Here is a 25,271-nt window from a genome sequence, read left to right as displayed (position 1 = left end):
TTCTTAGTACCATTTGCTTGGTATATTTTTTTCCATCCTTTCTCCTTAAGGTAGTGCCTGTCCTTGAAAGTGAGATGAGTTTCTTGCAGACAACAAAAAGATGGGTTTTGTTTCTTAATCCATTCAACTAGTCTGTATCTTTTGACTGGCGAGTCTGGTCCATTGATATTTAAAGTTATCAATGAAAGATGTGTATTGAATCCTGTCATTTTTATTTCTGTTCACATTCTTGATGTAGCTGTGCATTTCCACAGCTATACCTTCATTAAATTTCTTTCTGTCACCCCTTGTGTATAGTCATTCCTTTCTTTAGCTCTTTTTGTATTGCTTCAAGAACTCTCTGAAGGGCTGGTTTTGTGGACATGAATTCTTTCAGCCTATTTATGTCATATAAGATTTTTCTTTCCCCTTCAACTATAATAGACATTTTGACTAGGTAAAATAATCTTGGTTGGCATCTGTGGTCCTTTAGAACTGGGAATACTTTCATTCAGCTTTTCTGGCTTTCATAGTTTGCACTGAGCAGTCAGTTGTAATCCTGATGGGTTTTTCTTTATATCTGACTTGTTTTTCTTTTGCAGCTTTCAGTATTGTCTCTTTTTTTTGAACGTTTAATGTTTTTGCTATGATATGCCATGGAGGGTTTCTTTCCTGATCCGGTGTATTTGGTGTTCTATATGCTTCTTGTATTTGTATGGGCATGTCTTTCTTTAATTTGGGGAAATTTTCTTCTACAATCCTGTTGAAGATCTGGTCCACACCATTATCTTGAGATTTTTTCTCCTTCCTGTATGCCTATGATTCATAAGTTTGATTTTTTATGGTGTCACACAATTCTTTCATATTCAATTATTATGTTTTCTTGTATTTTTCATGATCTTTGCTTGAGTGGTGTAATTTGTCCACTTTCAGTCTTGATATTCTGTTTTCCATTTCATTCATCCTATTGGTGAGGATTTCTCCTGTCATTTCTAATTGGCTTACTGAGTGTTTCACTTCCTTCTTCATTTCAGCCTGAGTATTCTTCAATATTTCTAACTTTTCTGAATTCATTCAGAAGTATATCCCTTCATTTCTTTGATTTCTTTGTGTGATCTTTAAATTCACTGAATTCTTTTATCATGTTTATAATTCTTCTTTTGAGTTCCATGTCCTGTGTTATCTCTAGGGGGTTCTTATTGTACTCCTCTAGAGGACTATTGGTACTTGGCTGGGATATATTATTTTGGTTTTTCATGTTATTATTTTTTCTCTGTGACTTTGACATGTGAATTTCTTTTGTAGTTTCTGATTCTTATGTGAGACTCAAGCCTTCCTTTGTTGAGTTTAGATCTGATTCTTTCTGTAAACTTTATGTGCCTATGTGGTTTACTTGTTGGACATGAAAAGCTGGTTGGCCTAGGCTTCAGGTTCTCTCTTTTGATTTTATATTGGAGTGGCCTAATTGCTTTTGTCTTCAGGAATTCCTTCAGAAGCCCAAGTGAGATGAGGCTCAGATGCTCTCAGGCTTAGTCCTAAGGTCTGGATCCCTCCAGGAAAGATGCTACCCTCAGGAATTTGGGGGCTGGGCTGGCCTTGGAGCTGGGCCCTGGAAAGATGCTGGTCTCAGGAAGCTGGTGGCTATGCCACCCAGGGAAGTAAAGAGAGGTGAGGGTGGGACCAGGTACAGAGGACTCCTGGGGACTACTGGGAGGAACTGGGTTGGTCTGGATGCAAATGATCAGGAAACAGTGGAGATTCTGGGCCTAGAGTATGCCAAGACAAGAAGTGCGCCAGTAGTCAGGCTAGGAGGAAAGAGGTGATGGGGAGCTGGGACGGTGAAAGAGGCTAGGGGAATCAAGGCGAGGTGGGCACTGCTGGACTTACCCAGGAAAGGTGCTGGCACCAGGACCCCCGAAGCTGTGCAGCCCAGGAAGCAAAGGGAGGTTAGGGTGGGGTCCTCAGTATTTTTAATGATTACTTGTGGAGGGTCATTTGACTAATACAAAAAGCTGCATGTAAGGTTTTGTATAAAAAGACATTTCTTTGGCATTGATTCTCATCAACGGAATTGCATGTAATATGATAATTGCATGTTTAATATTGTAAGAACAAACTGCTTTCCAAAGGGCCTGCACCATTTTGCACGCCCACTGGAACACATGAATGACTCACCACATGCTTTATGCTTGTCAGCACTTAGCATTGTCATTTTCTATTTTAGCCATTCTGATAGTTGCATACCTAAAATATGGCGATAATTCAGTATAGTCTCAATTTGCACTTCCTCTCTAGTGAATTAAAATTTCCTGGAAGTGCCCATTCTTTATTGTTACTTTTCTTGAGTTTGAGCATTCTTTCCATATTTTAAATATAAGTTCTTTGCCAGATACTTAATGTACAGATATTTTCTACTATCTGTATTTTCCTTCTTCTAACATTTTCTTCAGAACAAATTTTCTAAATTTTAATTGCAACCAATTTATACATTTTTCCTTGATGTATTGCTCTTTTAGTCTTATTCATGTACTTTTTGCCTATTCCTAAATCCTAAGACTGCCTGTTATGTTTTGAGGAGTCTAGTTCCAACCCAAATCCTATGTTTGTTTGTTTAGACCTAACCGTGGACAATTAGGCTTACAATTTGTCCAGTTAGCCTCCTTTGGCTAACCTGTCCTAGTCGAGGCTTTGCAACCTGGGACTGATTCTACTTGTCTTGGACCATGCACACAACCTCATCCTCATAATGCACCTAACACTCTGGGACTTTACCTGCATTGAACTACACAACTTCAAACAATGGAAGAAGTTGTATTCTCATTTTATGACCAGTTTCCAAATATGTCCCAGATTGTTTCTTGGAAAGGGAGGAAGGCACCTGATTTAGCCTGTCTGGTTTAGGGTGCATTCACAGTAAGGCAAACTGTGTCCTCTGAGTCAACTTTTAAGAGAAAAATCCCTATTTACCATCTTATGCCTATGTATAATTGGCCATGGATATGATAAAGTCAGGTACATCATGAGAAAGGACATGTACTGTAAAGAAAAGCTTACATAATCCAAGCCTGTCAATCAAAACAGAAAATCATGCATACCCCACATCAAGCAACCAATCTCTTACCCACTTAGATCCCACCAAAGGAAACCCCAAACAATAACTAAGGCTCCTGGGCACTCTAACCCAAGGCACCTGCTGATCATTTGCAATGTATCTGATCTATATGATTGCTTTGCTTTTGAATAAAGTGTCCTTACGCTTTGAAGTCTGTGTGCCCTTCTTCAGTAGTTTGAATAAGACATCAAGAACCTAGAAACACAAGGTCCAGACAGTGACTCTTGGTAACATTCATACACCAGATTCCACATTCAGCCAGTGCTTTATGGTTTTATGGAGGAGGTTGGAGTCAGGAATCCCTTCGACAACCATGCCTGCATGCGTATTCCAAGTGTAGACATCTCATAGAAGGTCTCCTTACTGGGAACCTTGCTTCCTTTTTTTAAATTTCATTTACATTAAAATTCAAGATTAGTTTCATCTACTGTTGAGTGTGTGAGTTAAGAGGATATTTATTTTAATTTTGCCTATGACTGTTCACTTGAACGATGGCCACTGGTTAAAAAGGCCATCCTTTTCCCAATGGATTACTGTTGTACCTTTGGGAAGAACCAGTTGAGTACACGTGTGTATTTTCCACTTAGAGTAGGCTTAGGTTTTTGCTTTTGTCCAACTGATCTACTTGTATATTCCTCTGTAAACATGACCTATTCTCTATGTAGTAAAGATCATATATTTTCTTACCTCTAGCAATTTTCTTTGATGGGAAGTTTATCATATTACATATAACATTTGCACAACTGCTTTTTTCCTCTTTTTAAATTGTTTCCATGGCATATTAGTTTGTATCTGTTTATTTCTGATGTCTAACTCTCTCACTCCAATTTATTATTTTGAGACTGGGTCTATCACTGAATGTGGAGCTAGGCTGGTGGCAAGCAAGCTCCAGTAATCCACCTGTGTCCATTCCCCACTATGTGGGGGTTATAGGTGCATGTGTAGCCAGCCACATTTGGCTTTTTATATTGGTGCTAAGATCAGAGCTCAGGTTCTTATACTTAGGTAGGAAGCACTCCTATCAACTGAGCCATCAGTTGAGCCCCTAGTTTGCTCAGTATGTATGTATGTATGTATGTATGTATGTATGTATGTATGTATGTATGTATATATGTATGTATGAAAGTCAGAGGACAACTTATAGGAGGAGTTGTATCGCATTTTTCACCATGTGGGTTCTGGGGATTAAAATAAGATCATCAGGCTTTGGGGCAAGTGCTTTGACCTGCTGAGTCACCAAGAGGGCCCCTAATTTGGTCAGTTTTGTTCTTGTTTGTTTTGAGACAGGGTCTCCCCATTGCCCCAGCTGACTTGGAACTCTCTATGTAGACCAAGCTGAGCTCTGTCTCACAGAGATCCGCCTACCTCTGCTCCCAAGTGCAGGGATTAAAGATATGTGCCGCCATGCCATGCCCCGTTAAAATTTTAATACATTTTATTTGAGATGAAAAGGAGTATTGGAAGAAGAAGTGAGAAGGAATATCTCTCCAGACAATTTTGTTTATCAGAAAATACGAACTACTCCCAGGTAACATGATGGTATTGTGCTTGTTTGATGTTAGAAGGAGCTGGATTGGATTATGGGGAAGAATAAATCTACCTGTGTTTGAGGGGCATAGCCCTGGGTCTGGGTTATGAGATCTCTGAAGCTGTGTTGTTTGTTCCTCTATTCCCAGGATCCCACCTGCGTTGATTTTATATTTACTGCTCTTCAGATGGTTTTACTTTGGTTAGCTCTTAAATTTTAAATACTGGTTTTTACAGTTATACTTAGCTGGAAGGAACAGAGAAAAATTTATATCTTCTTTTCCAAATCAGAAGTGATTATATTTCATTAAATTATCAGATCATAAATTCCCTGAAAGTAATATCTCTTTTATACTTCTTAGTGTCTTTCACAGTACATAGTATAGTTTCTAGTATATTGTAGCTATTCATTAATGATTTGCAATTTACATGGGCATATGTATAATTGTGAACCATTGACTATACTTTGTCATATAACCATGGGCTTAAATGTCTGCTTGTAATTGTTTTCATACTGAATATGAATCTTTAATGATTATTAAATGCACGCTTCTGTGTCATTTTGCCAAACATTAAATTAGTTTCCTCTTATACCACAATTGTTTAAATCATTTTCATTTTACTATGTCTGTATTTTGGTTATAATACCTTCAACTTGAAGATTTTTTTGAGATTACTTAAATATTCTTTAAGCAAGATCATAAAAGTAAATTGTTAATGTGAATAAAATATATTAAAACTAAACTTGACATTGTGAAGTAGATGAAATATTTAATTTAAAAATTAGCTACAGAATACAGAGGAAAACAGAGACTTTGAAAGTCCAACATAGAGATTGGCTTTAAAAACACTGTTTTCATATAAAGGTGGATTAGTCATGTGGATTGGTTTAACATTGTTGAGTTCACTTGACTTGGTCTCTGCAGGAGTTGAGACATCTTGGCTTGTATTTCTGGCCTTACCTCACAAATTACATCTTGTCACATGTAGTTATTTTTCCCATAGCAATTTCAATGGTTCATTTGCCTGTCATGCCTTAGACAATTCTAAAATGCTCTTAGTGTAACTTTTAAACGGGCCTAAATGCTTAGCCCACCCAGGCAGGTCTCACATCATGGAATCAACACTTCTTAGTATCATCGGGGGTACAAAACGTTCTTTCCCTTGTCCCCTTGTCCTGGTTTGTTTCAACAAAGCATTTCTTTTTCTTTTTTTTCTTTTCTTTTCTTTTTTTTTTCTTTTTTTTTGTCTTTTTTGAGACAGGGTGTCCTTGTAGCCCCAGCTGGCCTGGAACTCACTATATATACCAGGCTGGCCTCAAACTCACAGAGAAACCCTGCCTCTGCCTCCCAAGTTTTGGGATTAAATGCATGCATCACCATGCCCTGTTCCAATGCATTTCCTTTTAAAGTTTGAAATTTTGAATCTGCTGGTCAACTTTATTTTGATGGTTCTGTTCCAAGCACACAGCATGAAAAGTCCATCCTCAGGGATGATCATTGGAAGGAGGGAGTTTAGGTTCAGGATCTTATTGCCTAGTAAGATGCCAGTTCCTGAGCTTTGCACATGCTCAAAGTGGATATCAAATATTTAAATCAGACATGTGTTTCTTCTTTAATTTGTAGTTTAATAATCTAATCTACACTCCTAACATTTGATTCTATTTTGTTTTTTACTGCTTATTTTTTTTTCCTCTGGTTAGGTGTTGTTTTACTACTAATAAACTTATAAATCACAAAAAGTCTTATACCTCATCAGGTTTCTCATTTCTCTTTACGGCTTCCTCTTGATAAACATTATTATATTCTAGATTTTCTGACTAGTTCTAATTTAAATATTTTATCATGTTATTTCATAAGCCACCAACATATTCTAGAATCCAAACACTATGATACTTATTCCAGAGGCACAAAACTGGATCTCATGTTTAAAGTAATACTACAGTTCTTCAGAAAATAATGTCGTGGTACTTGAAAGGACATGTGGCTTCTGTTCTGTATTTGCTACTTTTCTTTTGCCATGATAAAACACCATGACTAAGGCAACTCATAGAATGAAGAGTTCATCATAGAACTTAGAGTTCATCAGGGTAGAGGAGGTATAGCAGGAGGTGGCCAGAGCAGAACTGAGAACTCACATCTTCAAGCATGTGCACAAGCAGAGACAGCAACTGGAAGTGGGGCAAGGCTATGAACTCTCAAAACCTGCTCCAAAGGACAGCTAGGCTGGACCTCACAAACCGCACCACGAAGGCCAAGTATTCAAACATGTGAGACTATAGGGGGCATTTTTCAATCAAACCACCGTATGTTCTAAGTCTGGAGCAACAAATACACATTCAAACAATGGATAAAATAATATATTTTGGGTCAACCTTTGGTTCTGAAAGGTGTATTCATTATCTGTATGAGTACTTAGCAAAATTCCTGGTTATTTTATAAGATATTAGTGAATAGAATATTTATGTTATATAGACACATTTTCCATTATTGCTGAAGCCTAGAAAGTGGGATGAAGGGAGATAATTCTATCCACACAATACTCAAATGCTTATTATAATCACCTACTTTAATTGGTTTTCTATATCTTCTGATTATAAGTGTGGAAAATGAGTATCTGCAAGAGATGCTTATCCGGATATGATAAATTCTGCTTTGTAGGTGTGTCTTTGGAGAGGTCTCATAAATGTGTGCATGGAAGCACATTTTGATCCTGTTTCCTCTGCATGAATAAGTGGTATTCTCTTATGAAATAGAAAGATATCAGGGGGATGATGGGAAGAAATCATCAATATTATCTAATTTATTAATCTGTATCTTTAGTTTTCAGTTGTTTTCAAATGATTGTTTAAATAAGGAAGAAAATCCTGAGGATCTAACATGAGAATTTGAAGGAAAAATCGAAGCTGGCATCATGCTGATTCTTTTAATTATGTGTAGAACTGTTCTGAGTTTCTGCACTTGTACACAACAGAAGAAAAACCCTCTGACAAATACCATTGCACTACTTATAATGAAAGAAATTTGAGACTGGAAAATAATAGAGTGTCTTATGGGGTGTTCTTTCAAATTTCTGTTGCAGCCTGTGACAGTTCCTTTATTAAATATCCAAAAAACATTTGTAGGACACTTAGAATGTGAGAAAAACTGAAGATCTAAACACTGAGGGTGGAATTACAAACAAGAACTAGCCCCGACCCTCATGGAGTTCAGGGACCTAGCATTAAAAAAAAAAAAAACCCACCATAAATTATCTGTTGGAGGGTGGGGCTGTATTTCAGTAGGGAAGCATTTGTGTAGGTATGTGGAAGGCCTTGGGTTTATTTCCCAGCACTGGAAGTTACCTCCTGGAAACACCTGATTTTTTAGTTTTTGTCCAAAGCAGTCATTTCTGCATAAGTTACATAGTATTGTGTGCCCATTAGCAGACCTGACTAATGAATTCAGCATATGGTGATGGCAGAAGACATAGTCTATGCAAGGCAGAGATTGGGGCTATGGATCTGAACCGAAAGAACTATGTTAACCCTTTTGGGAAGAGGGTGAAAATCTTTGATCGGTGTATTAGTTTTATACTGATGTCCTTATAAATGTTTAAAAACTTGGTGGCCTGAAGCAACTCTATTATCTCACTCTTCTGGAGAATAGAAGACAGTACAGGTTTCACTGCAGTAAAATCATATCAACTGGGTGGTAGCTTTGAAGAGAATCAATTCTGAGAGATAGAGATAGAGATAGGGATTGAGAGAGAGAGAGAGAGAGAGAGAGAGAGAGAGAGAGAGAGAGGTGGTATATACACGCATGAGTTGAAGAGGCCAGAGAACATCCAATATCTTCCTCTATCACTTTCATCTTATGGCGATAGTATAGTGTCTCTCACTGAAATTGGAGGTATGCTCTTGTGGTCAGAAATCCTGGCAATCCTCCTTTTCCCACCCCTGAAAGCACTGGATTCACAGCCTTGTTGGTGTGTGGTTATGCCCAGCTTTTCATATGAGCTTAAGCTGCCACGCTTGTACAGGAAGTGTTCTTACTCACTGCTCTGTCTCTCCACTCCTAACTCTTCTGTCTTTAAAGCTGCAGTGTGGGTCAGAGTCTTCCATTGTATCTCTCTGACCTTCCATAGTTAGTCTCAGGATGTTTTCATTTCAAGGTCCTTAATATTAATCACACATGGAAAGTCATAATTGTAATGTATTCAAAAACTTGTGTTCAGAGCCTGGGCACCTTGAAGAGCTGTCTACTACCTCAGGTTACATAAATGTTTTGAAGACCTGGCCTATAATTCACTAGAGGATTGCTGATGCAGCCTCAGATTTTAGTCATTTCAGCTATAGACCCTGATCACATCATTGAGCAAAACAATATTGAACTGGCCAGTGGGGTAATAATTTTGTGATGGGCAGAATGTTTTTGTCCCTTGTGTTTTGAAGCCACAATCCCCAGTGGAACCCCGGCCCCTCTACGCCATACAAAGGAGGATGTAAGAGGAGATAGCAAGCCAGGAAAGGAGCGTGCACCAGAACTCAGCTGGCACCTTGACCTTGCACTTCTGGATTCCAAAACTCTGAGAAAACAGATGCTGTTGTTTAAGCCATCCCTGTTCATGGCATTTTGCTACAGCAGCCTGAGCTAAGACAATTCCCAGAACCACTTTGTTGAACTCTTCCTTTCCCTCTCAGTGGCTCCTGTGCTTCTTTACAGTTTCTGTTCATTTGTCTTTGTCTCAACTTTTATTTAAGAAAATAAAAAAAGACAGAAAACATGCTCAAGGCTGAAAGAGAATGTAGCATTTTGCCCAGGGAAAAATTAAATTCTGAGACAGCATCCTGAAGGTGATGTTTGTGAACTTGTGGGGGAAAATGTAATTCAGGAGATGGTGAAATTGCTCCTGAGTGGAGAAACAGTCATTTTACAGGATCTGTGTCTGTCTAGAGGTCATTTCCATTTTAGTTTCCTGTAGGTGTCAGGGTCTGGTGTCTCTCTACATTTTTTTTTCTGGGACCATTGAGGATACATAACTCAAGAAAGATATGTGGTTTGTTCCAAGATTACAACATAAATACATAAAGAAGAAACACAAGCAAAATGTTTCATTTCATTTTGATCAAGTGATTTTTTAATAGGATTCTGAAAAGGGAAGTTTCAAGAATTAAGTATTAATCAATTTCAAGTATGAAAACAAACTTTGAGGTATCCATATTTTAGAAATTCCAGAGATGATTGAAAACTTATGAAACCAAACCCTCATCAAGGGATTAAATTGTGTAGGTGTTTAGAAGTAGGAGGATTCTGTGAGAATGGATTCTTTGGATGCACTTGTATTGAATTCTGCTCTATACCCTGTTGATAAGGAAGCAAAGCAGAGAGGTGTGTTCCTCATTATCAAGGTCAGGCAGACCATTCAGAGCTTCCTATATAGTTCCTAGAATTGTTGGATGCAGTGACCGAGGTCTAATCACATTCAAAGCAGCTATCTTACACTCCCCGAAGCTTTAAAGAATAGGTCTGGAAAGCAGCTGCTCTTCTCTCTAGTACTGATTCACTGTTGCAAGAATTCTGGGGTCTTAGCAGGAAGCCCACCTAAGAAGTGTCTATTTAATGAAGGAAGCTGTTTAAGATGGTTCTTGACAGAAGCTAGAGGTATAGTGGTGGATAAAGAAGGCAAGAAGGATTAGGAGAGGCCAACCTATAGTGATGGACTCCACACAACAATAGAATTGTGATTGGAGTATTCCAGTAGAACTACAGGCTTAGGGAAGAGTCAGCTTCAGTGACCAGATATGAAAAATATGCAACCTTGTTCTCTCTCATTCTGTATCCCAGGGACAAGAGAAAGAAGTCTCAAATGAGGAGAGAGACTTAAAACTTTGCCTCTAGTCCTCCAGGTTAGGGAACCTTTAGCATCAAAATAGAGTTGAAGTTGTTGTTATTAGCTGAGGCTGGGGGTTTTGTTTACTGTTGTGCTTGTAAAATCATCATAAACATTTTATTTCCAAAAGTGACCACTGAGGCCACATAGTGTGATGCATTTTCAACCAGCAGCAGGAGGACAGTTGCCAAACGCAAAGGGACAATGGAGAACAAAAGAGTTCTTTTCAGGATCACAGTCCCAGTCCTGCTTGTTCTGTGTGCCAGTGACAATGGCTTATGATATTCATGTTGGGGCTCCTGCATTGGAAATGGATGGAATTCAACAAGTATTGAAATGGATGAGTCACTCCTCCCTTATTATTTTCAAGTATAAAACAATTATTTAGAACGTTCCAATGATAGTACAATGGTTAGATCTGGACTGAGGATATAGTTCAGTCAATACAGTCAATAAAATGTCTGCCACAAAAGCACAGAACCTAAGTTTGGATCCCCAGTATCCATAATAAAAGCAAAGCACTTGTTACTCCAACTCTGGGACTGGACAAACAAGCAGATCTCTGCAGCTCATTGGCCAGCCAGTCTAGCCAAATTGATGAACTCCAGATTAAGGGAGAGACCCCATGTTAATTCATTGGAGAGTGACTGAGGAAGACATTTGGCATTGACCTCTAGCTACCCACATGCATATCACACACACACACACACACACACACGCACTTGTTTGGTCTTTCTGATAAATACATGTTTGAGATATATAATTATGCTTTTCACATCCTTTTCCCCTTTCTACATTAAATTGTCTTTCCTCAACCCTCCTCTCACATACTAAAAAACAAAACAAACCATGCTAATCTGTCCTTGGCTCATGGTGTTCTTGGATCATAGAAGGTCACTGAAGGACAGAAGTTGTATCCTACTTCCAAAGGCAGTAACTGGCTTACTCAACCGCCTGCTGTTGATGTACCTAGTGTTCTACCCAGACAGACATGATAACATTTCAGTCAATCAAATCTTTTCTCTTAGGAATTGAAACTACGACCCTCAAAAAAGAACTTACAGTTTGCACTGGGTGTTTCTGGCATTGAAAGCTTTCCACAACTGACAGCCACAACCATTTAGAAGACACTGGAGCTGGTACAGAACAACGAGGAGTGGCACGAGTGATGCTCGGAGCCCTTAAGCAAGGATGACTTCTTTATCTTTGTTGGTATTCTGATTATGGTTCCAACCTTACAGTAAATCTTGATGTTCTTTGTCATCAGAATGGTTCTGTTTGGAAGAGTGTTATAAATGTGACTCTTTTATTTCCATTGTTTCCGTATGTTCATTTATTATTTTCAGCATTTAACCTGAGGTGGTTGTTTAAATACCTATTTATTCACATGAGCCAAGAATCAGAGATAACCTGACCACAAGCATCTACTATGGGTTATTTATTAACTATGTGGTATGAACCTTTCCTCTGAAACCTTTACAAAGGGGAATCCCACAGGGCGGGGGACTGACTCCTCTTTCTTCAGAACCCTGACATGCACTGTCCATGGTGTTGATGAATCTCTTACCCTGAAGGAAATTCATTTTGGCACCTATCTCTTGAAACCATCCCCCCACTTCTATCCCCAAACCTAACAATTGGTTTGTTATTGTTGATGCTATTTGCTGATTTTTATTTTCAGCATTAGTATTTGGGGTTACGAATAAGTGATGGAATAAAGACTTTTTGCTCTGGATTTTGAAAAATATGGCAATGAGTATGTCCACATAAGAGGGTCTTTGAAGCTCATTGCTTAATAACTTGTGTTCTTTCTTGGTGCTTCTGTACTTTCACTATTCTCCATACCTGGTACTTAGTCTGCCCACTACGCCCACTACTACTTGCCATCTTCTGTTCCCACATAGGGGTTGAAGCTCTGTACCAGTCTCACTTAGAAGAGTAATATTTCATCCTGTGCCATGTGGTTTCTGGCTCCATTAACACGTGAACTTGCTATCAGTGGTAAAGCAGTAGAGTGAACTGAGACCTCTGTCCAGTGTTTTCAGATTCTTGTCACTGCCAAAGAAAGAATTCAGAGATAAGACAAAGTCAGGAACTGTGAGGAAGTTTTAGAAAGTAAACGGACAAATTCTAGTAATGAGTTCTGGCTTTTCTAGAGAGTTGAGCCACTCAGGATTTCATCTTATGGGCAACTGATGGTAGAGGGGAGGATTCTTCATGATTTAAGGTATGCAGGGAACTCCAGGATGGGCCAAGGTTTTCCAGGGTTAGAGTTTATTGCACCCTCTTTCTTTTGTCCTTTGTGAGTTTTTTTTTTTTTTTTTTTTGCTGTGTGGTGACATCAGATGCATGATGAAAGCATGCGATTTGAAGTCTAATGATCTGGAGATGTTATTGTAAGGAACAGCAGACAGTTACACTTTTCTTGGCCTGTCATACTAGAATCAGCCAGTCTTGTCTCATCGCACTTTGACTGGTTACGTGTCTGGCTGTAATACAGTTATGTGGTTGCATCAGCCTGTAGTGAACTTGTAGTTTATCTCTTTCTCCCCTCCCCCCACTATGTCTATTTAGCCTATTTAAAGCCCAGGAAAATGTTGCAGTCTATCTCCATATCTATCTTCCTCATTCTCTCAAGATGAAGTCTATGAAGAAATATGAGTGCAAGGGAGATGGTACATAGGCACTAAAGTCATAAGAACACCCCAGAACACATATACTCTCCCTCAGTCTCACCCTCTCTCTCTTCTTTTTCTTCTCCTTCTTTCTCTCTCCTCCCTCTCTCTCACACACACAAATCATACTCAAAATGCCAGCCTGGTCTACATAGTGAGTTCAGGTCAGCTGGGACTACAGGGAGACCTTGTCTCAAAAAGTCAAATAAAATTAAATGTTAATTAACAAATCTATTTTTCTTTTTCTAATAGGTGCTTGTGGTTTAGTGTATATATTTAAACATTAGATAACTAATTTTATACTTGGTTCATGTAGGTTTTCATAAAATATATCACAGCAACTTGAGCACTATGGTCCTTGTATTAACTAAGAAAGAATTATTAGCTATATGTGATTCAGTGGTTTAGAGAAGACATGGATGTGTGTGAGTTCTCTAGCCATTTGGGCATCAAGGCTGACAAAGGCTCTGTCCCTTTCTATATATGCCCTCCCTGGTAGCTTTAAGCACTGTTTCTCAACTAGATGAGCAAGAAGAGAGCCTGATTTACCTGTGGCAAGACTTTATGGGCAAGACCTGGCAATAGCACATGTAATTTCTAATGACCATCCATTAGCAGAACTTGGTGACATAATAAAACCTTCCTACCAGTGAAGATGGGACATTTAAGTGAGCCATGCTCCAGGCAAAACAGAAAAGAGGCTTGGGTGGATATATAACACTCTGTCCCAGTCCAAGAGTCTGAGTATAAATATCAGTTTCCCGTTTTTTCCTTCACCTAGAATCACCCCTTCTTCTCCCTGAAGTCCAGTTCTAGTCCCTTGATCTCCAGATGGTATGTAGTTTGCTCCATAATATCTGGACATGTCTCTTCATGCTGTGGGAACCTATGAACTAAAAAGACAAGCTTTCTTACCCCTCTGCACCCAGTGTTCAGCAGTGAACTAGGGAGGCTTTCTTACAATACCACCGTTCACAGTGATACCTCCCTTCATAAAAGGAAGGCATGAGAAGCCTGGATCACTGGATAAAGCAATGCCTGATGAAAGTCCTCATCTTGTCAGTGAAGTTTCCTAACCAGATGCCATTCTTCCTTTGGGAGGATGATACTTTCCTCACTCATTGTTCTGTATGGCCTCATAAACTGGAAGGGTTTTTCCTTATACATTATCCTCCATGACCACATTAGAAGTGGGTATTGGAGAGTTACCCTCCTTGACATTGTACAGGTTTGATAGTGTATTTCCTGTTCATCAAGTTTGCTCCAGCAATCAAAGACATTTAAGTCTAGTCTTTGGCATTCTTTCCCTCAAATACCTTCATTAAATTTAGTGCCCAGAAACACATCCAAAGTTTTTTCTTAACATAATAATTAATTTTACTTTTTTACTTCCTTATGATATGTTGGTTTTATCAGTATACTATCTATGACAAGACCTGGGTGTGAGGGCTACATCTTGAATCTCTTTTTGCTTTTAAAAAAATATTTTATTTATTTTTATTTTGTGTGTATGTGTGTGTGTGTGTGTGTGTGTGTGTGTGTGTATTGCCTACATGCAGGTAAGTGCACCCATGTCATGCAATGCCTGCAGATGACAGAAGAGGCTGTCGTATCCCCTGGAACTGGAGTTACAGACAGTTGTTAGCTGCCATGTGGGTGCTGAGATTCGAACCCAGGTCTTCTGCAAGAACAGTCAGTGTTCTTAACCGCTGAGCCATCTCTTCAGTTCAAATCTCTTTTTTCTATAGGAATGAGTTTTGGTGAACCATGTGTAATGCCAAATTCTCCCCTGGGAGACCCCCAAGAGCTCTCTTGGCCCCCAGGCCTATGTGGTCCTAATGCCGACCAGCAAAACCGACATCATGCATTCCATTCAGGTTTTTGTATAAAGTTTGTGAAGTCTGAAAGAAAGCTACTTACAAAGGCATACACCCATGGGCCCTTTCTCCTACATTTCGGCTAAGCTTTTGAGATCTGCTGCCACCAGCGGCCCACCAAAATGGTGACTTTTGGCTGCTTCCCAGCTTAGACCCTCCTTCTCATGCAATTGAAGCTGACCCATTGGGTGGGAGGGGTTACCATCTCTCCCTCTGCCTACAGAATCTCTTGGGGTTCAATGCTAGTTCTCTCGGAGGATATGCCAACCCAACACCATGGTTCTTCAAATCCTTCTTATCTACTACTACTTGGGATCAAGATGCAATAGACCTTTACTTACAATCAAGTCTCAAAATTCCTGATTACTTTCTTTTCCTATCTATTTGCAAGCAAAACATCTCTTTAATATCTATAAATAATATGCATTATATATTTATTAATATTGTGACTATTTCTAAACTTTTCCCTTACAGCAGGGATGGCTCATGTTGTAATGTTTCAGATTATAAAACTTTTACCTTCATTGTGGGCCATACAGTCTTTGTCACAACCCTGAATTCTGTTGCTGTGTAAACATCTTTGTAGGCAATGTGGTAACAAATAGGCATGCTTATACTCCAATCAGCTTTATTTCAAACAAAATGTTATGGGTCAGATTTTGCCTACAGGGCATAATTTGTTAACCTTTCTGTTAGTGCTAAAGGCTCAGTAGATGTTCACTCAACCTTCATCTCTTCGCAGTGAACATTTGCTGGGATGATCAATTTCTTTGTTTCCTGTTACACCAATCACCAAACAATTGCCCATCTTCTAAGTGTTTGGTTGATACTGTGTACCACTTCCAGTACCAATATATGTATTGGTTGAAATAACATACTTTTTTTAACTTAATAAAGAAACCCACAAATGTAAGTTACTACTATAACCCACTGTAAATTTACTTTGTTGCATAAAGTACATTCAAATCTGCTATGAATAATTATTGATGTTGGGGTGTACTTCTCCATTTAGGCATTGCAGGGCTGACAATGGTTCCGTTTGATCAACACAAAGCTCTCAAGGTCACTCTGAGTTGACATCCTGTGGAAAAAGGAGGGGAATGAGTGATAACTTATGGAAGAATTTTATGGGCCAAGTTTGAGAAAATAATACTTCTGCTCAAATTCTGTTGACTGGAACTTTGATACACATGACCATAAGGAAGTCTGGGAAATGTAGCCCAGCTTATAGCTAGGAAATGGGCATATAATTTGGCGAGTAGACTGTACTGTGTTTCAGTCATTAAACGTGTTTCAGTACTGTGGCTTTGTACAAAAGCTATACGGCTTTGGACTAAACCATATTCTACTTTTGTTTCTGGTTGCTGTGATAAAACACTCTGTCAAAAGCAACTTTAGGGAAAAAGGGATTTTGTTTGGTTTACAGTTCCAGGTTACAGTCTGTGTGGAAGTCAAGGCAGGAACTTGAAGCAACCAGTCACATCACATCTACAGTCAGGAGTAGAGAGGAATGAGTGCAATGCATGCTTGCCAGTGCTCAGCTCTTGTTCTGTACTTATATGGCCCAAGATTGCCTGCCTAGGGAATGGTGCCACCTACACAGAGGACTGGGGCTTTACACATCAATTAACAATCTAGACAATTCCCCTAGGCTGAGCTGATCTGGGTAACCTCTCATTGAGACTCTTCCTAGGTGGTTCTAGGATGTGCCAAGTTAACAATTAAAATGAACAATCATGCGATTTTACCTTTGTTATACTAGGCATAAAATTGAGGTTCAGATAAGATGCCTTGTCAGATAATTAGCAAGCACTTAATATACCAGCAAGACTCTAATAAATGCCTCCATAGTCTTTTCCAGGTGTTTATATACGGGTATAGTTTGAGACTCCCTAAGTTTTTCTCTTCGTTTCAATTTCTGTTTCACTCTGTTTCTCTCTGCCCCCCTCCCCCCGCCCCACGACAATGCTTTCCTATAGCCCCAGTTGGCCTGGAACACAGTATGTAGACCAGGCTAGATCCACCTGCCTCTGCCTCCTGTGTGCTGGGATTAAAGGCATGATTCACCACATTTGCTTTTTCCTGTTTCTCTTTTCTTACTATTATGAACTCAGTGTATATTATGTCCTGGCCTCACAAATACTGCTGACTGGCTTATCCATTTCCAATCACATTCAGACAAATTACATGTAGGATGAAAGGCATAGAATTCTGGTGAAATTCAGTCAAGCTGTTCCATCTTCATAACTAGTCTCCACGTTCAGTGGCTTCTTGGGGTAGGAGTTGGGAGAAGAGGGAAAGATAAGGGATTAGAGTGGTAATCAGAATTCAGACTATGGCCAACTTCATTTGTCAACACAGGGTTGGGATTTTATTCTGAAAACAGCACAGAGTCTTATTTGTTAATAGGCCTGGTAAGCTGTGACTATATCACTGTGAAGCTACTCAGAGCTTGAAGAGACATGTGGTGGTTTGAAAGAGAAATGGCCTCTGTAATAAGCTCCTGTGTTTGAGCACATCCCACTTGCTGGGACTGTTGGGGAAGGTTATGGAACTTGTAGGAGACGGAGCCTTGCTAGAGGAAGTACATCACTGGAGGTGGGCTTTGGGGTGTTTCAGTCTGGCCCTACTTCCTTCTCTCTCTCTGTCTCCTGTGTGCTTCTTGCCTGCCAGGCTGGCCTCCCATTCTGTGGTTTCCATGCCCATCACGATGAAATCCGTCCCTCTGGGCCTCCAAGCCAAAGCAGATGTCTTTTCCCTCTAAGTTGCTTTTGGTCAGTGAATCTTACCACAGCAGAAAAATATAAAGAAATACAAAATGCTCACAAGAAAAGATGTGATGGACAGTCACTACAGCGGCACCCCATGGGAACAGGACTTTTCTTGGCTGAGACCTCAAAAGTTCTTGCTGCTTCAGAAAAGATAGAAAGTTCACATTTTGCCTGAAGATGGCTCCAGCAGAAACTTCTGGTTCTTCTTATCATTTTGTTCTTACCTTTTTATCTACACTTTAAAATAGCTTCTTCACATCAGCTATAGCGGACTCCTAAACTTTACTCCCGTGCATTGGCTTTTAAAATGTTTACAGAAGCCCTGTGGGCAATCACCATTTCAAAAGTGAAAAAAAGCAAATCCTAGTGTAGTTGGCTAGGTTGCCCAGGATTATTAGAGAGAATCTGAGGTGTGAGTTATTTTTAACTGGAGTCCTCCATCTTGCTACATGGTTTCCTTCTGTGAGTAACTGCTAGGATGTATTGAGACGTTGTGTGCTGCTGTAAGGAGAAAGGGTTCATGATAGAAACAACAGTGAACACTTTTCCAGATGAGCTTGGGAGGCTATTAAGGGACAAGGACTCATCTTTCAAGCTGTTGTACAGAGTGAGTTTGATCATTTCCAACCTCTGCCTGCAAACGTCTGGAGTGACCAGCTGCGCACATTGTGCACACTCACGGTGCACCTCAAGGGGTTGTGGGATCTTGTTTTAAGGACATTCTGGTTCAGTTTGTGTATTTCCTTCTTTCTTCTTTTAGTGGTATTTGCCTGCCAAGCGGCCCATGATCTCCCTTCCAACTTCAATACAACTTTAGTTACCTTGTAATGATTTATGAACATTTTTCCCATAAACTCCTACTTCGGATCACTGATTCTGACCCAGCTGAATTATGTGTATCCCACAATGCCATTCTGAGGACCTCAAATAAAGTTATTTTATAGTTTCTGAGTTAGAATTGACTGCCAGTGCCAACTGTTAGGTCCTTTGTACACATTTTTTTTCATTTATTTACTAACATAACCTCTTGGAAGTAGGCAATATTATGTTTAATTTATAGCTGCAGAAGCCAAATCCAGATAATTTAAGTAACTGATGAAGATGACCTTTGCTTAAGAAGACTGGATAAGCAACTCTGGAGCCGAGCATCTTGTGCAGCCAAATCTCTGCTTTCACCACTGTTTACTGGAAAGAGAAGCTTCTTTGATTAAGACTCAGAGTAGCGCTTGTGTATGGATACACATAAATATATTTGGAAGGCAGTTTGATGCTATGTCAGTTTAGCTAAACAACAGCATTCATTCCCCTTTAGAGTATATGGCACCTCTTACCATGGGTGCTTCCCCATGGAGCAGGCCTCAAATCCAACAAAGACTAGTCGGTGCCCTCCTACCAGTAGTGTTACTATTGCATGCGTGGGCATACCTTGCTTGACAGGTTCTTATCATAGTCTGTAGGGTTAACAGCAAGGTAAGACTGTTGATTCCTGCCCTCCCCCCAACCAGTCTGCATTGCACCTTCTGGGACTATGAACACTAGCCAGTAAGGAAGAAGTTTCTTGCTTGGTTCCATCTTGACTTTGCTTATCATGCCACCAAGGTGTGTAGGGTCTTCAGCAATAAGGTCTTCTCATCTAGTTCTTGTGGGCAACCAAGAGGGATGATAAGAGCATGTATTATTTATGAGCCTTTGGGACCCTCCCTGACTGAACTCATAAGGAGGTATCCCATCTCTGGCATTGGGATTTTTGTTTAATAACCTATATCTTCTAGGGTAGCTATTTCTAGCCATGCAGGGTATCTCTCGTCAGACTTTTTAAATATAAATTATGTTTTGATTTCCACATCCGTTTCATTGTGGGTGACCCTCCCTGCCTGCTGGCTCATTTCCCCTGTCCCGCTACCTCCTTCTTGCTTATACTGTAGTATCCCCCTTTTGAACTTTCATAACACTATCATTTTGTTTCACTTCTTGCCAAAATGACTTATGTGTGGTGGAACATTCAAAGGAGAGCTGGCCTAACTAGGAGGCTAGGGTTCTAATCCTGGTTCTGAAGCGAGCAATCTTTGTGATTGTTCTGGATGTTTAAATGCCTCCAAACTTCAAACTAAGTATTGCTATTAAGAGGCTGGGCCTTGAGGAGGTGATTATCTCATGACAGATGAGCCTCCATGAATGAAATCATAATGAATGCTTGAGAGAGGACCCTGCTGTTTCTGTCCTGTGAATATACAGCAAGAAGGCACCCTCTCTGAAGCAAAGAGAGGGTCCTTATTAGGTATTGAATCTGGAGTGCCATGATCTTGGACTTCCCAGTATCTAGAACTGGGTAATACATTTCTGTTCTTTACGCCTTATCTAAGACCCATTTAACCAAGTCGGTGGTCTTGTGTGGCTCAGTTCAGTTCACATCACTGAGCTTCAGCTCCTCCCTCTCTGCTATTCAAGAAAGGAACTGGAGAAGCTTCAGTGCCTCTGTACACTCCGAATTCTATGTTTTTCCCAACATTACATAAAACAACTGCAAAACGTGACAGGAAGTTTAAATGACAAAATATTTTTAGAAATGCAAAAACATTTTTTTTACATTTCTAAAGGTAGGTAATATTTGTAGAAACAGAATAATATTTAAAGGTTTTTTTTTCCTAATAATATTGTAAACATATCAGCATGTAAGTTATCTGAACACGAAACAATCAAATTCTGACTCTTGTAAGTAGTAAGTAGTATTTTTATTAAAAAAATAAGATTTGAATAAATTAATTAAAATCATAGGTATGAAATGGGTGCTAACTGGAAAAGCAGACACCTTTAAGAGAAACCGATCCACGAAGTAATTTCAATATATTGCTTCTTGAAAGGGATCACAGATTTGGGAGAAGATGGATAGACAAAGGAGAAAATGTACAGGATCCTAGAAGTGGCAGTTCTTCCCCCATCATGGTTAATTCCTTCTAATTGTTCATTTACACAAATATATTTGTGGGTAAGCTAAATATAATTATTTTTCTGCTGAGATTGCTTCAAAACTTACTTCCAAATCTTCCCTTGTTGCAAATGAGAGTATGCTAGGGAGATCACCTATCAGTAATACTACCCTGTCAAAACTATCAATGTTTTATTTTTCTTCATGTCTAAAAGGAGTTTTGCAGGACTCTAGCAGTATTCGATCAATTTTAAAAGTAATGGATAAGTGTGAATTAAAATGCCAGCTGCAAATGAACTATTTTTTTCTTTTTCTTTAGGTAAACAGCTTGGTAGCAATACCTCAGAGGTCCTGAGCTGTGTACCCTTTCTCTGCCCCCATCTGCAAGGAGAAATACAGAAAGATGAATCCTACCTGGATACTCCACAAGCTTCAGTTGACTGGGACTGGCATTGCTGGGAAAGGCTTTCATCAGCCAGCCACACGTTAGCATTGCCCTATATTTCACCAGCTTAGTCTTACTTTAAGGAAGCCATGGAATTTCTCACTAAATTCCACACAGAGTGTGGACTCTCATGGTTGTAACCATGACAAAGATGCCAGCCTCACTCTAGAGGCTTCAGAAGTCTAGTCTCTGTTTCATTCTTTCATCCACTCACATCTTCATTCCTCCACTTTGGACTCATGCATCTCTCTGTCTAAAAGCAGGGAATTTCCCTAGATTCCCAAGTTTATTGAAGAGGAAAGCCCCCACAAATCTGTGAACTCAAAGTGAATAAAACTTAGGGAACCAACATTATGGATATGGGGCTGAGTGGTGATGGAGTCTTAGCCCCCGAGCTCCCAATCCCGAGCTCCTCCTCCCTGTCTGCAAGGACCAGTGGGTCAGATGGTCCCCTAGCCCATGGTTGGCAGCCTGGGCACAGTACAGACATACAAAGGTTTTGGTCCTTCAGGACAAAGGTGGGTGAAATGTCCATTGTTCTTTACTCTTTCATTTCGCTGAAGGAGCAGAAGCTGGGCCCCAGGCCTCGTACAGTGCAGTCAGTGCTGTCGCTGTCACACTTGCCACAGTGACATTCAGTGGCTACTGGGTACGTGTAGAGGGAGCTTGCATGGTGAGCACAGCCAGGCAGCTTCACAGTCTCATACACCAGCTCCTTGAAGGTGCATATTTTCTGGGTGTTGGGCCTGGCTGGGTCTTTATACACCAGATCCTGAAGCATTTAGGAAGGAGAGGATTAGGTACAATATTTCAAAGTTTCTGTTTAGCTTTATCAAAATGACACAATAATTTAATATTGCATGCTCTCACATTTACCCATTAAAATTCACAAAACCTCCTAAACAACCTATATGCTATACCACATTTCCTGACTGTTCTAGAAATCTTTCAGAAATATAAGTTATTTCTTTCATAATCTCTATGATGCTATCAAAAATTTGAATTTCAATATAGATAAATGATAAAAAGAGAAATAGAACCTTAAACTGCCTTTTTGTACTTAATTGAAATCTGTAATAATTACAATTTAAACCATGATCACTACAGTACAATATTTCCAAATATATTGTACTGTTGTGTTTATAAGAAAGTAAAAAAGAGAAGGTTATTAATGCTTAATTATATTCATTAACACTCATGTAAGATGCTAAACAGTCCATTGCTTGGTAGAGAATTTTTCCCTCTTAAATGCTGTATACTGTGTAAAGATGTCAGATTCAAAGGTTTTATACTTTGCATATAAGATTTTTTTAAAAGCAAAAATTGTTCATTCTAGCACTTTCTAGTGGAAAATTTATTTGTACTGAGGGGAAAAAATAAGACTACTACTTTGTTTTAGTAGCATGCTGCCAAATTTATATGTCAAGAAAAGTTGCAGTAAGTAATAAATAAAAAAGAAGGTTTAAAGACAATGTTTGTAAGATACTATTTACATTTTTATGTGACATTAAATGGAGTTTGAGCAAGTCTTTTATCATCAAATAAAGAATAGTTCACTAAAAAGTTCTACTTTGAGGTTTCAGTTTATGAGATGAAATTCTGCATAGAAAATCAGGTAATACATTAAAAAAGGAGACAGGTGGAGACTGTTTCTTTACTTGGATTAATGCAAAGAAGCTGAGGCTTGAGGCCAGCGACTTATTGTACTGCCTCTGTGTTTCAGCTTTATCAAAGGGATAAAAAAGGCAGAGGGTTTCTGCGTTCATTTTCCTTTTAATGGTCTGAGGGTTGATGGTGTTTTCAGGCTGCTTGTTGGTATTTGTATGCAAGCAGGTCTAAAGACAATTTTTATAAGATGCTATTTGTGTTTTTATATGACAATACATATTTGGTATTACTTCTATGTCAAAGATAAGATTTTAATTACAAACATCGCCTTTTAGGGAATATTGTAGTTCCTTTACGATTAAAGGCATGTGTGTTTCCCTATTATCTCTCTACACATTAAATCTGGCATAGAAATTATTTAGTTTTGGAAATACAGAGTTAGTATATTATCTTATTGACCAGATCAATTCTAAGATTTTTAAAAAATACATCCACATAAAAATCCCAGTTCCAAACTGACATCCTCACTACTAAACCCAATTAAAACACAGACAGTATTGATTAGGGAACTTGTAGCTATTGCTTAGGGAATTTAAAATGTTGACAAAGTGGGAATCCATTGAGTCTCTTTCATCCAGTACCCCCAACCCCATGTCTCCAGCTCCAGCAGTGCACAGCACCTACCCTGGTGTAGCAGTAGCCTGCACACCACGTGGTGTTGATGCTGATGCAGAAACGACACTCTTCCTTCTCCACTGTGATGGTGATGTTGGTCAGTTCACAGCTGTGGCAATACATTGCTCTCCAGAACCAGAAAAGGACACAAAACTGGAAAGACTTCATCCTGGGCTGGGAAGCAAGCACTTGTGTCCTGTTAGAAATAGAAATCAAATTATTAAAATCATTGTGTAAAATGACCATCAGAAAAGTAATGAGTCTAGTCATCCTCACCAGTCACATTTTACTTCAGGAAGACTTTTTACGTTTTGTTTCTAGAACAATAACATTACTCCTTTTCCTTTTTCTTGTGGCAGCCTTTAGGGTGGTGTAGACATAGAAACAGATTTGACTAGAGTAGTATTTAAAGATTAATATCTTTAGCATTTTAAAGGCAGTTAATTGTGATCAGTATATATGTCCATTCATTAACATTTTTAAAGACAGATTTTTTTAAAAAGAAAATTCTGCACAACAAAATTATGGCTTCATTTTTATCACCTTATAAACATTGCTATTTCTATTTGTGGAAGGTGAGATTACTCAAGAAGCCAGGCATATTGTCTATGGGGTCAGATTCCTGAAGACAGTTCATTGACCATACTTAAGAAGCCAATTTGATAAGCACATATTTCCATACAGCAGTGACAAGGCTCCGGATCGTTCTCTATTTCCTAAAACCCCACAGTTTCAGAAGTAGATTTCCCTGTTTCAGAAGTGCCGAGACTCACCTGTGGTCAGTTGTCTGTTTTCGGGAAAGCTGGAGACTGTACCAAGTCACATCACCTTTTATACAAAATTAACACCCTGTGGATTTACTGGGTGTTAACATGACCGATACCAACGCAAAGCCTACTGTAAGTGAATCAGTGTTTAGACAGACAGGGAGATCAAGGCTTGTCAAAGTAGTCTAAACGCTGTAGACCAGGAAATGCTATCAGAGATGATGATTTCTGTACAAATCGAATTTGATATGATAGCACGCCTACTCTTTTACCTTGTTAAATTAAACATGACTCAAAAGTCTAGACCTGTCTTTTTGAGCTTTAACTCAGAGAACTGAGACTTCTAAGTATTGCTTTGGCTTCACTGAACAGGTACAGCCAAAAAGCTAGACTAACCAAGTGTTCCAAGAGTGGACTGAAAGCTGCAAGGGCAAAAACAAATTTGAAAGCGTTTCTGCGTCTGGCTCCTGTGAGCCGTATCTCTATGACCAATATTCAGGTCTCTTAATCTCAATCCTTACTTTTTTGATGCTTTAGAAAGAGGGTTTTACTTTATTTTTAACCTTTTGGGAATTTCATACATGAGCGTTGTATTTGCATTATCTCCATCCCTTCTAGTCCCCCTCCAACTCACTCATGTCCCAACTCTCAATTTCTTATCCTCTTCTTTGATTGTTATTGTTACACATACATGTAGACATTTATCAGTATACGTATATAATGCACTTACTTGTGCTCATGTGTGCATGTGTTTTAGGGCTATCCACTTGGGATTAGGTAACCTCTCAGGGACCTTGTTCCTGGAGAAAACTGATTCTGCCTCCCTTAACATACATTGATTGCTTGTAGCTCTTCATCTAGAGTTGGGATCCCATCCACCATAGCATGTCAATTGGTTTTGTCATTATTCAGATCTTGTTAGACTACCATATGATGGATGGATGGATGGATGGATGGACAGATTCCATTGCCATAGCTTCCCTATCATGTCTAGAATGCATTAACCAGGAGCAGGTATCCTGTCCCTCTGGCTCTTAC

The 25,271-nt window shown here is 39.2% G+C and overlaps 1 protein-coding gene across 1 annotated transcript; it reads right to left on the bottom strand.

Annotated features, from left to right (window-relative positions):
* Nucleotides 1-21,724: 21,724 nt before the first annotated feature.
* Fshb (follicle stimulating hormone subunit beta) lies at nucleotides 21,725-23,634 on the bottom strand. The gene is made up of 2 exons (XM_008851216.1): nucleotides 23,476-23,634; nucleotides 21,725-21,955 (listed from the first exon to the last, which is right to left on the bottom strand). Exons 1-2 carry the CDS (start codon nucleotides 23,632-23,634, stop codon nucleotides 21,725-21,727), a joined length of 390 nt encoding a protein of 129 aa, XP_008849438.1.
* Between the last annotated feature and the right edge of the window lie 1,637 nt (nucleotides 23,635-25,271).

This window comes from Nannospalax galili, unplaced genomic scaffold (genome assembly GCF_000622305.1).
Source record: "Nannospalax galili isolate Female #2095 unplaced genomic scaffold, S.galili_v1.0 scaffold11, whole genome shotgun sequence".
NCBI lineage: Eukaryota > Metazoa > Chordata > Mammalia > Rodentia > Spalacidae > Nannospalax > Nannospalax galili.
This window is presented reverse-complemented; position numbering and strand designations above follow the sequence as displayed.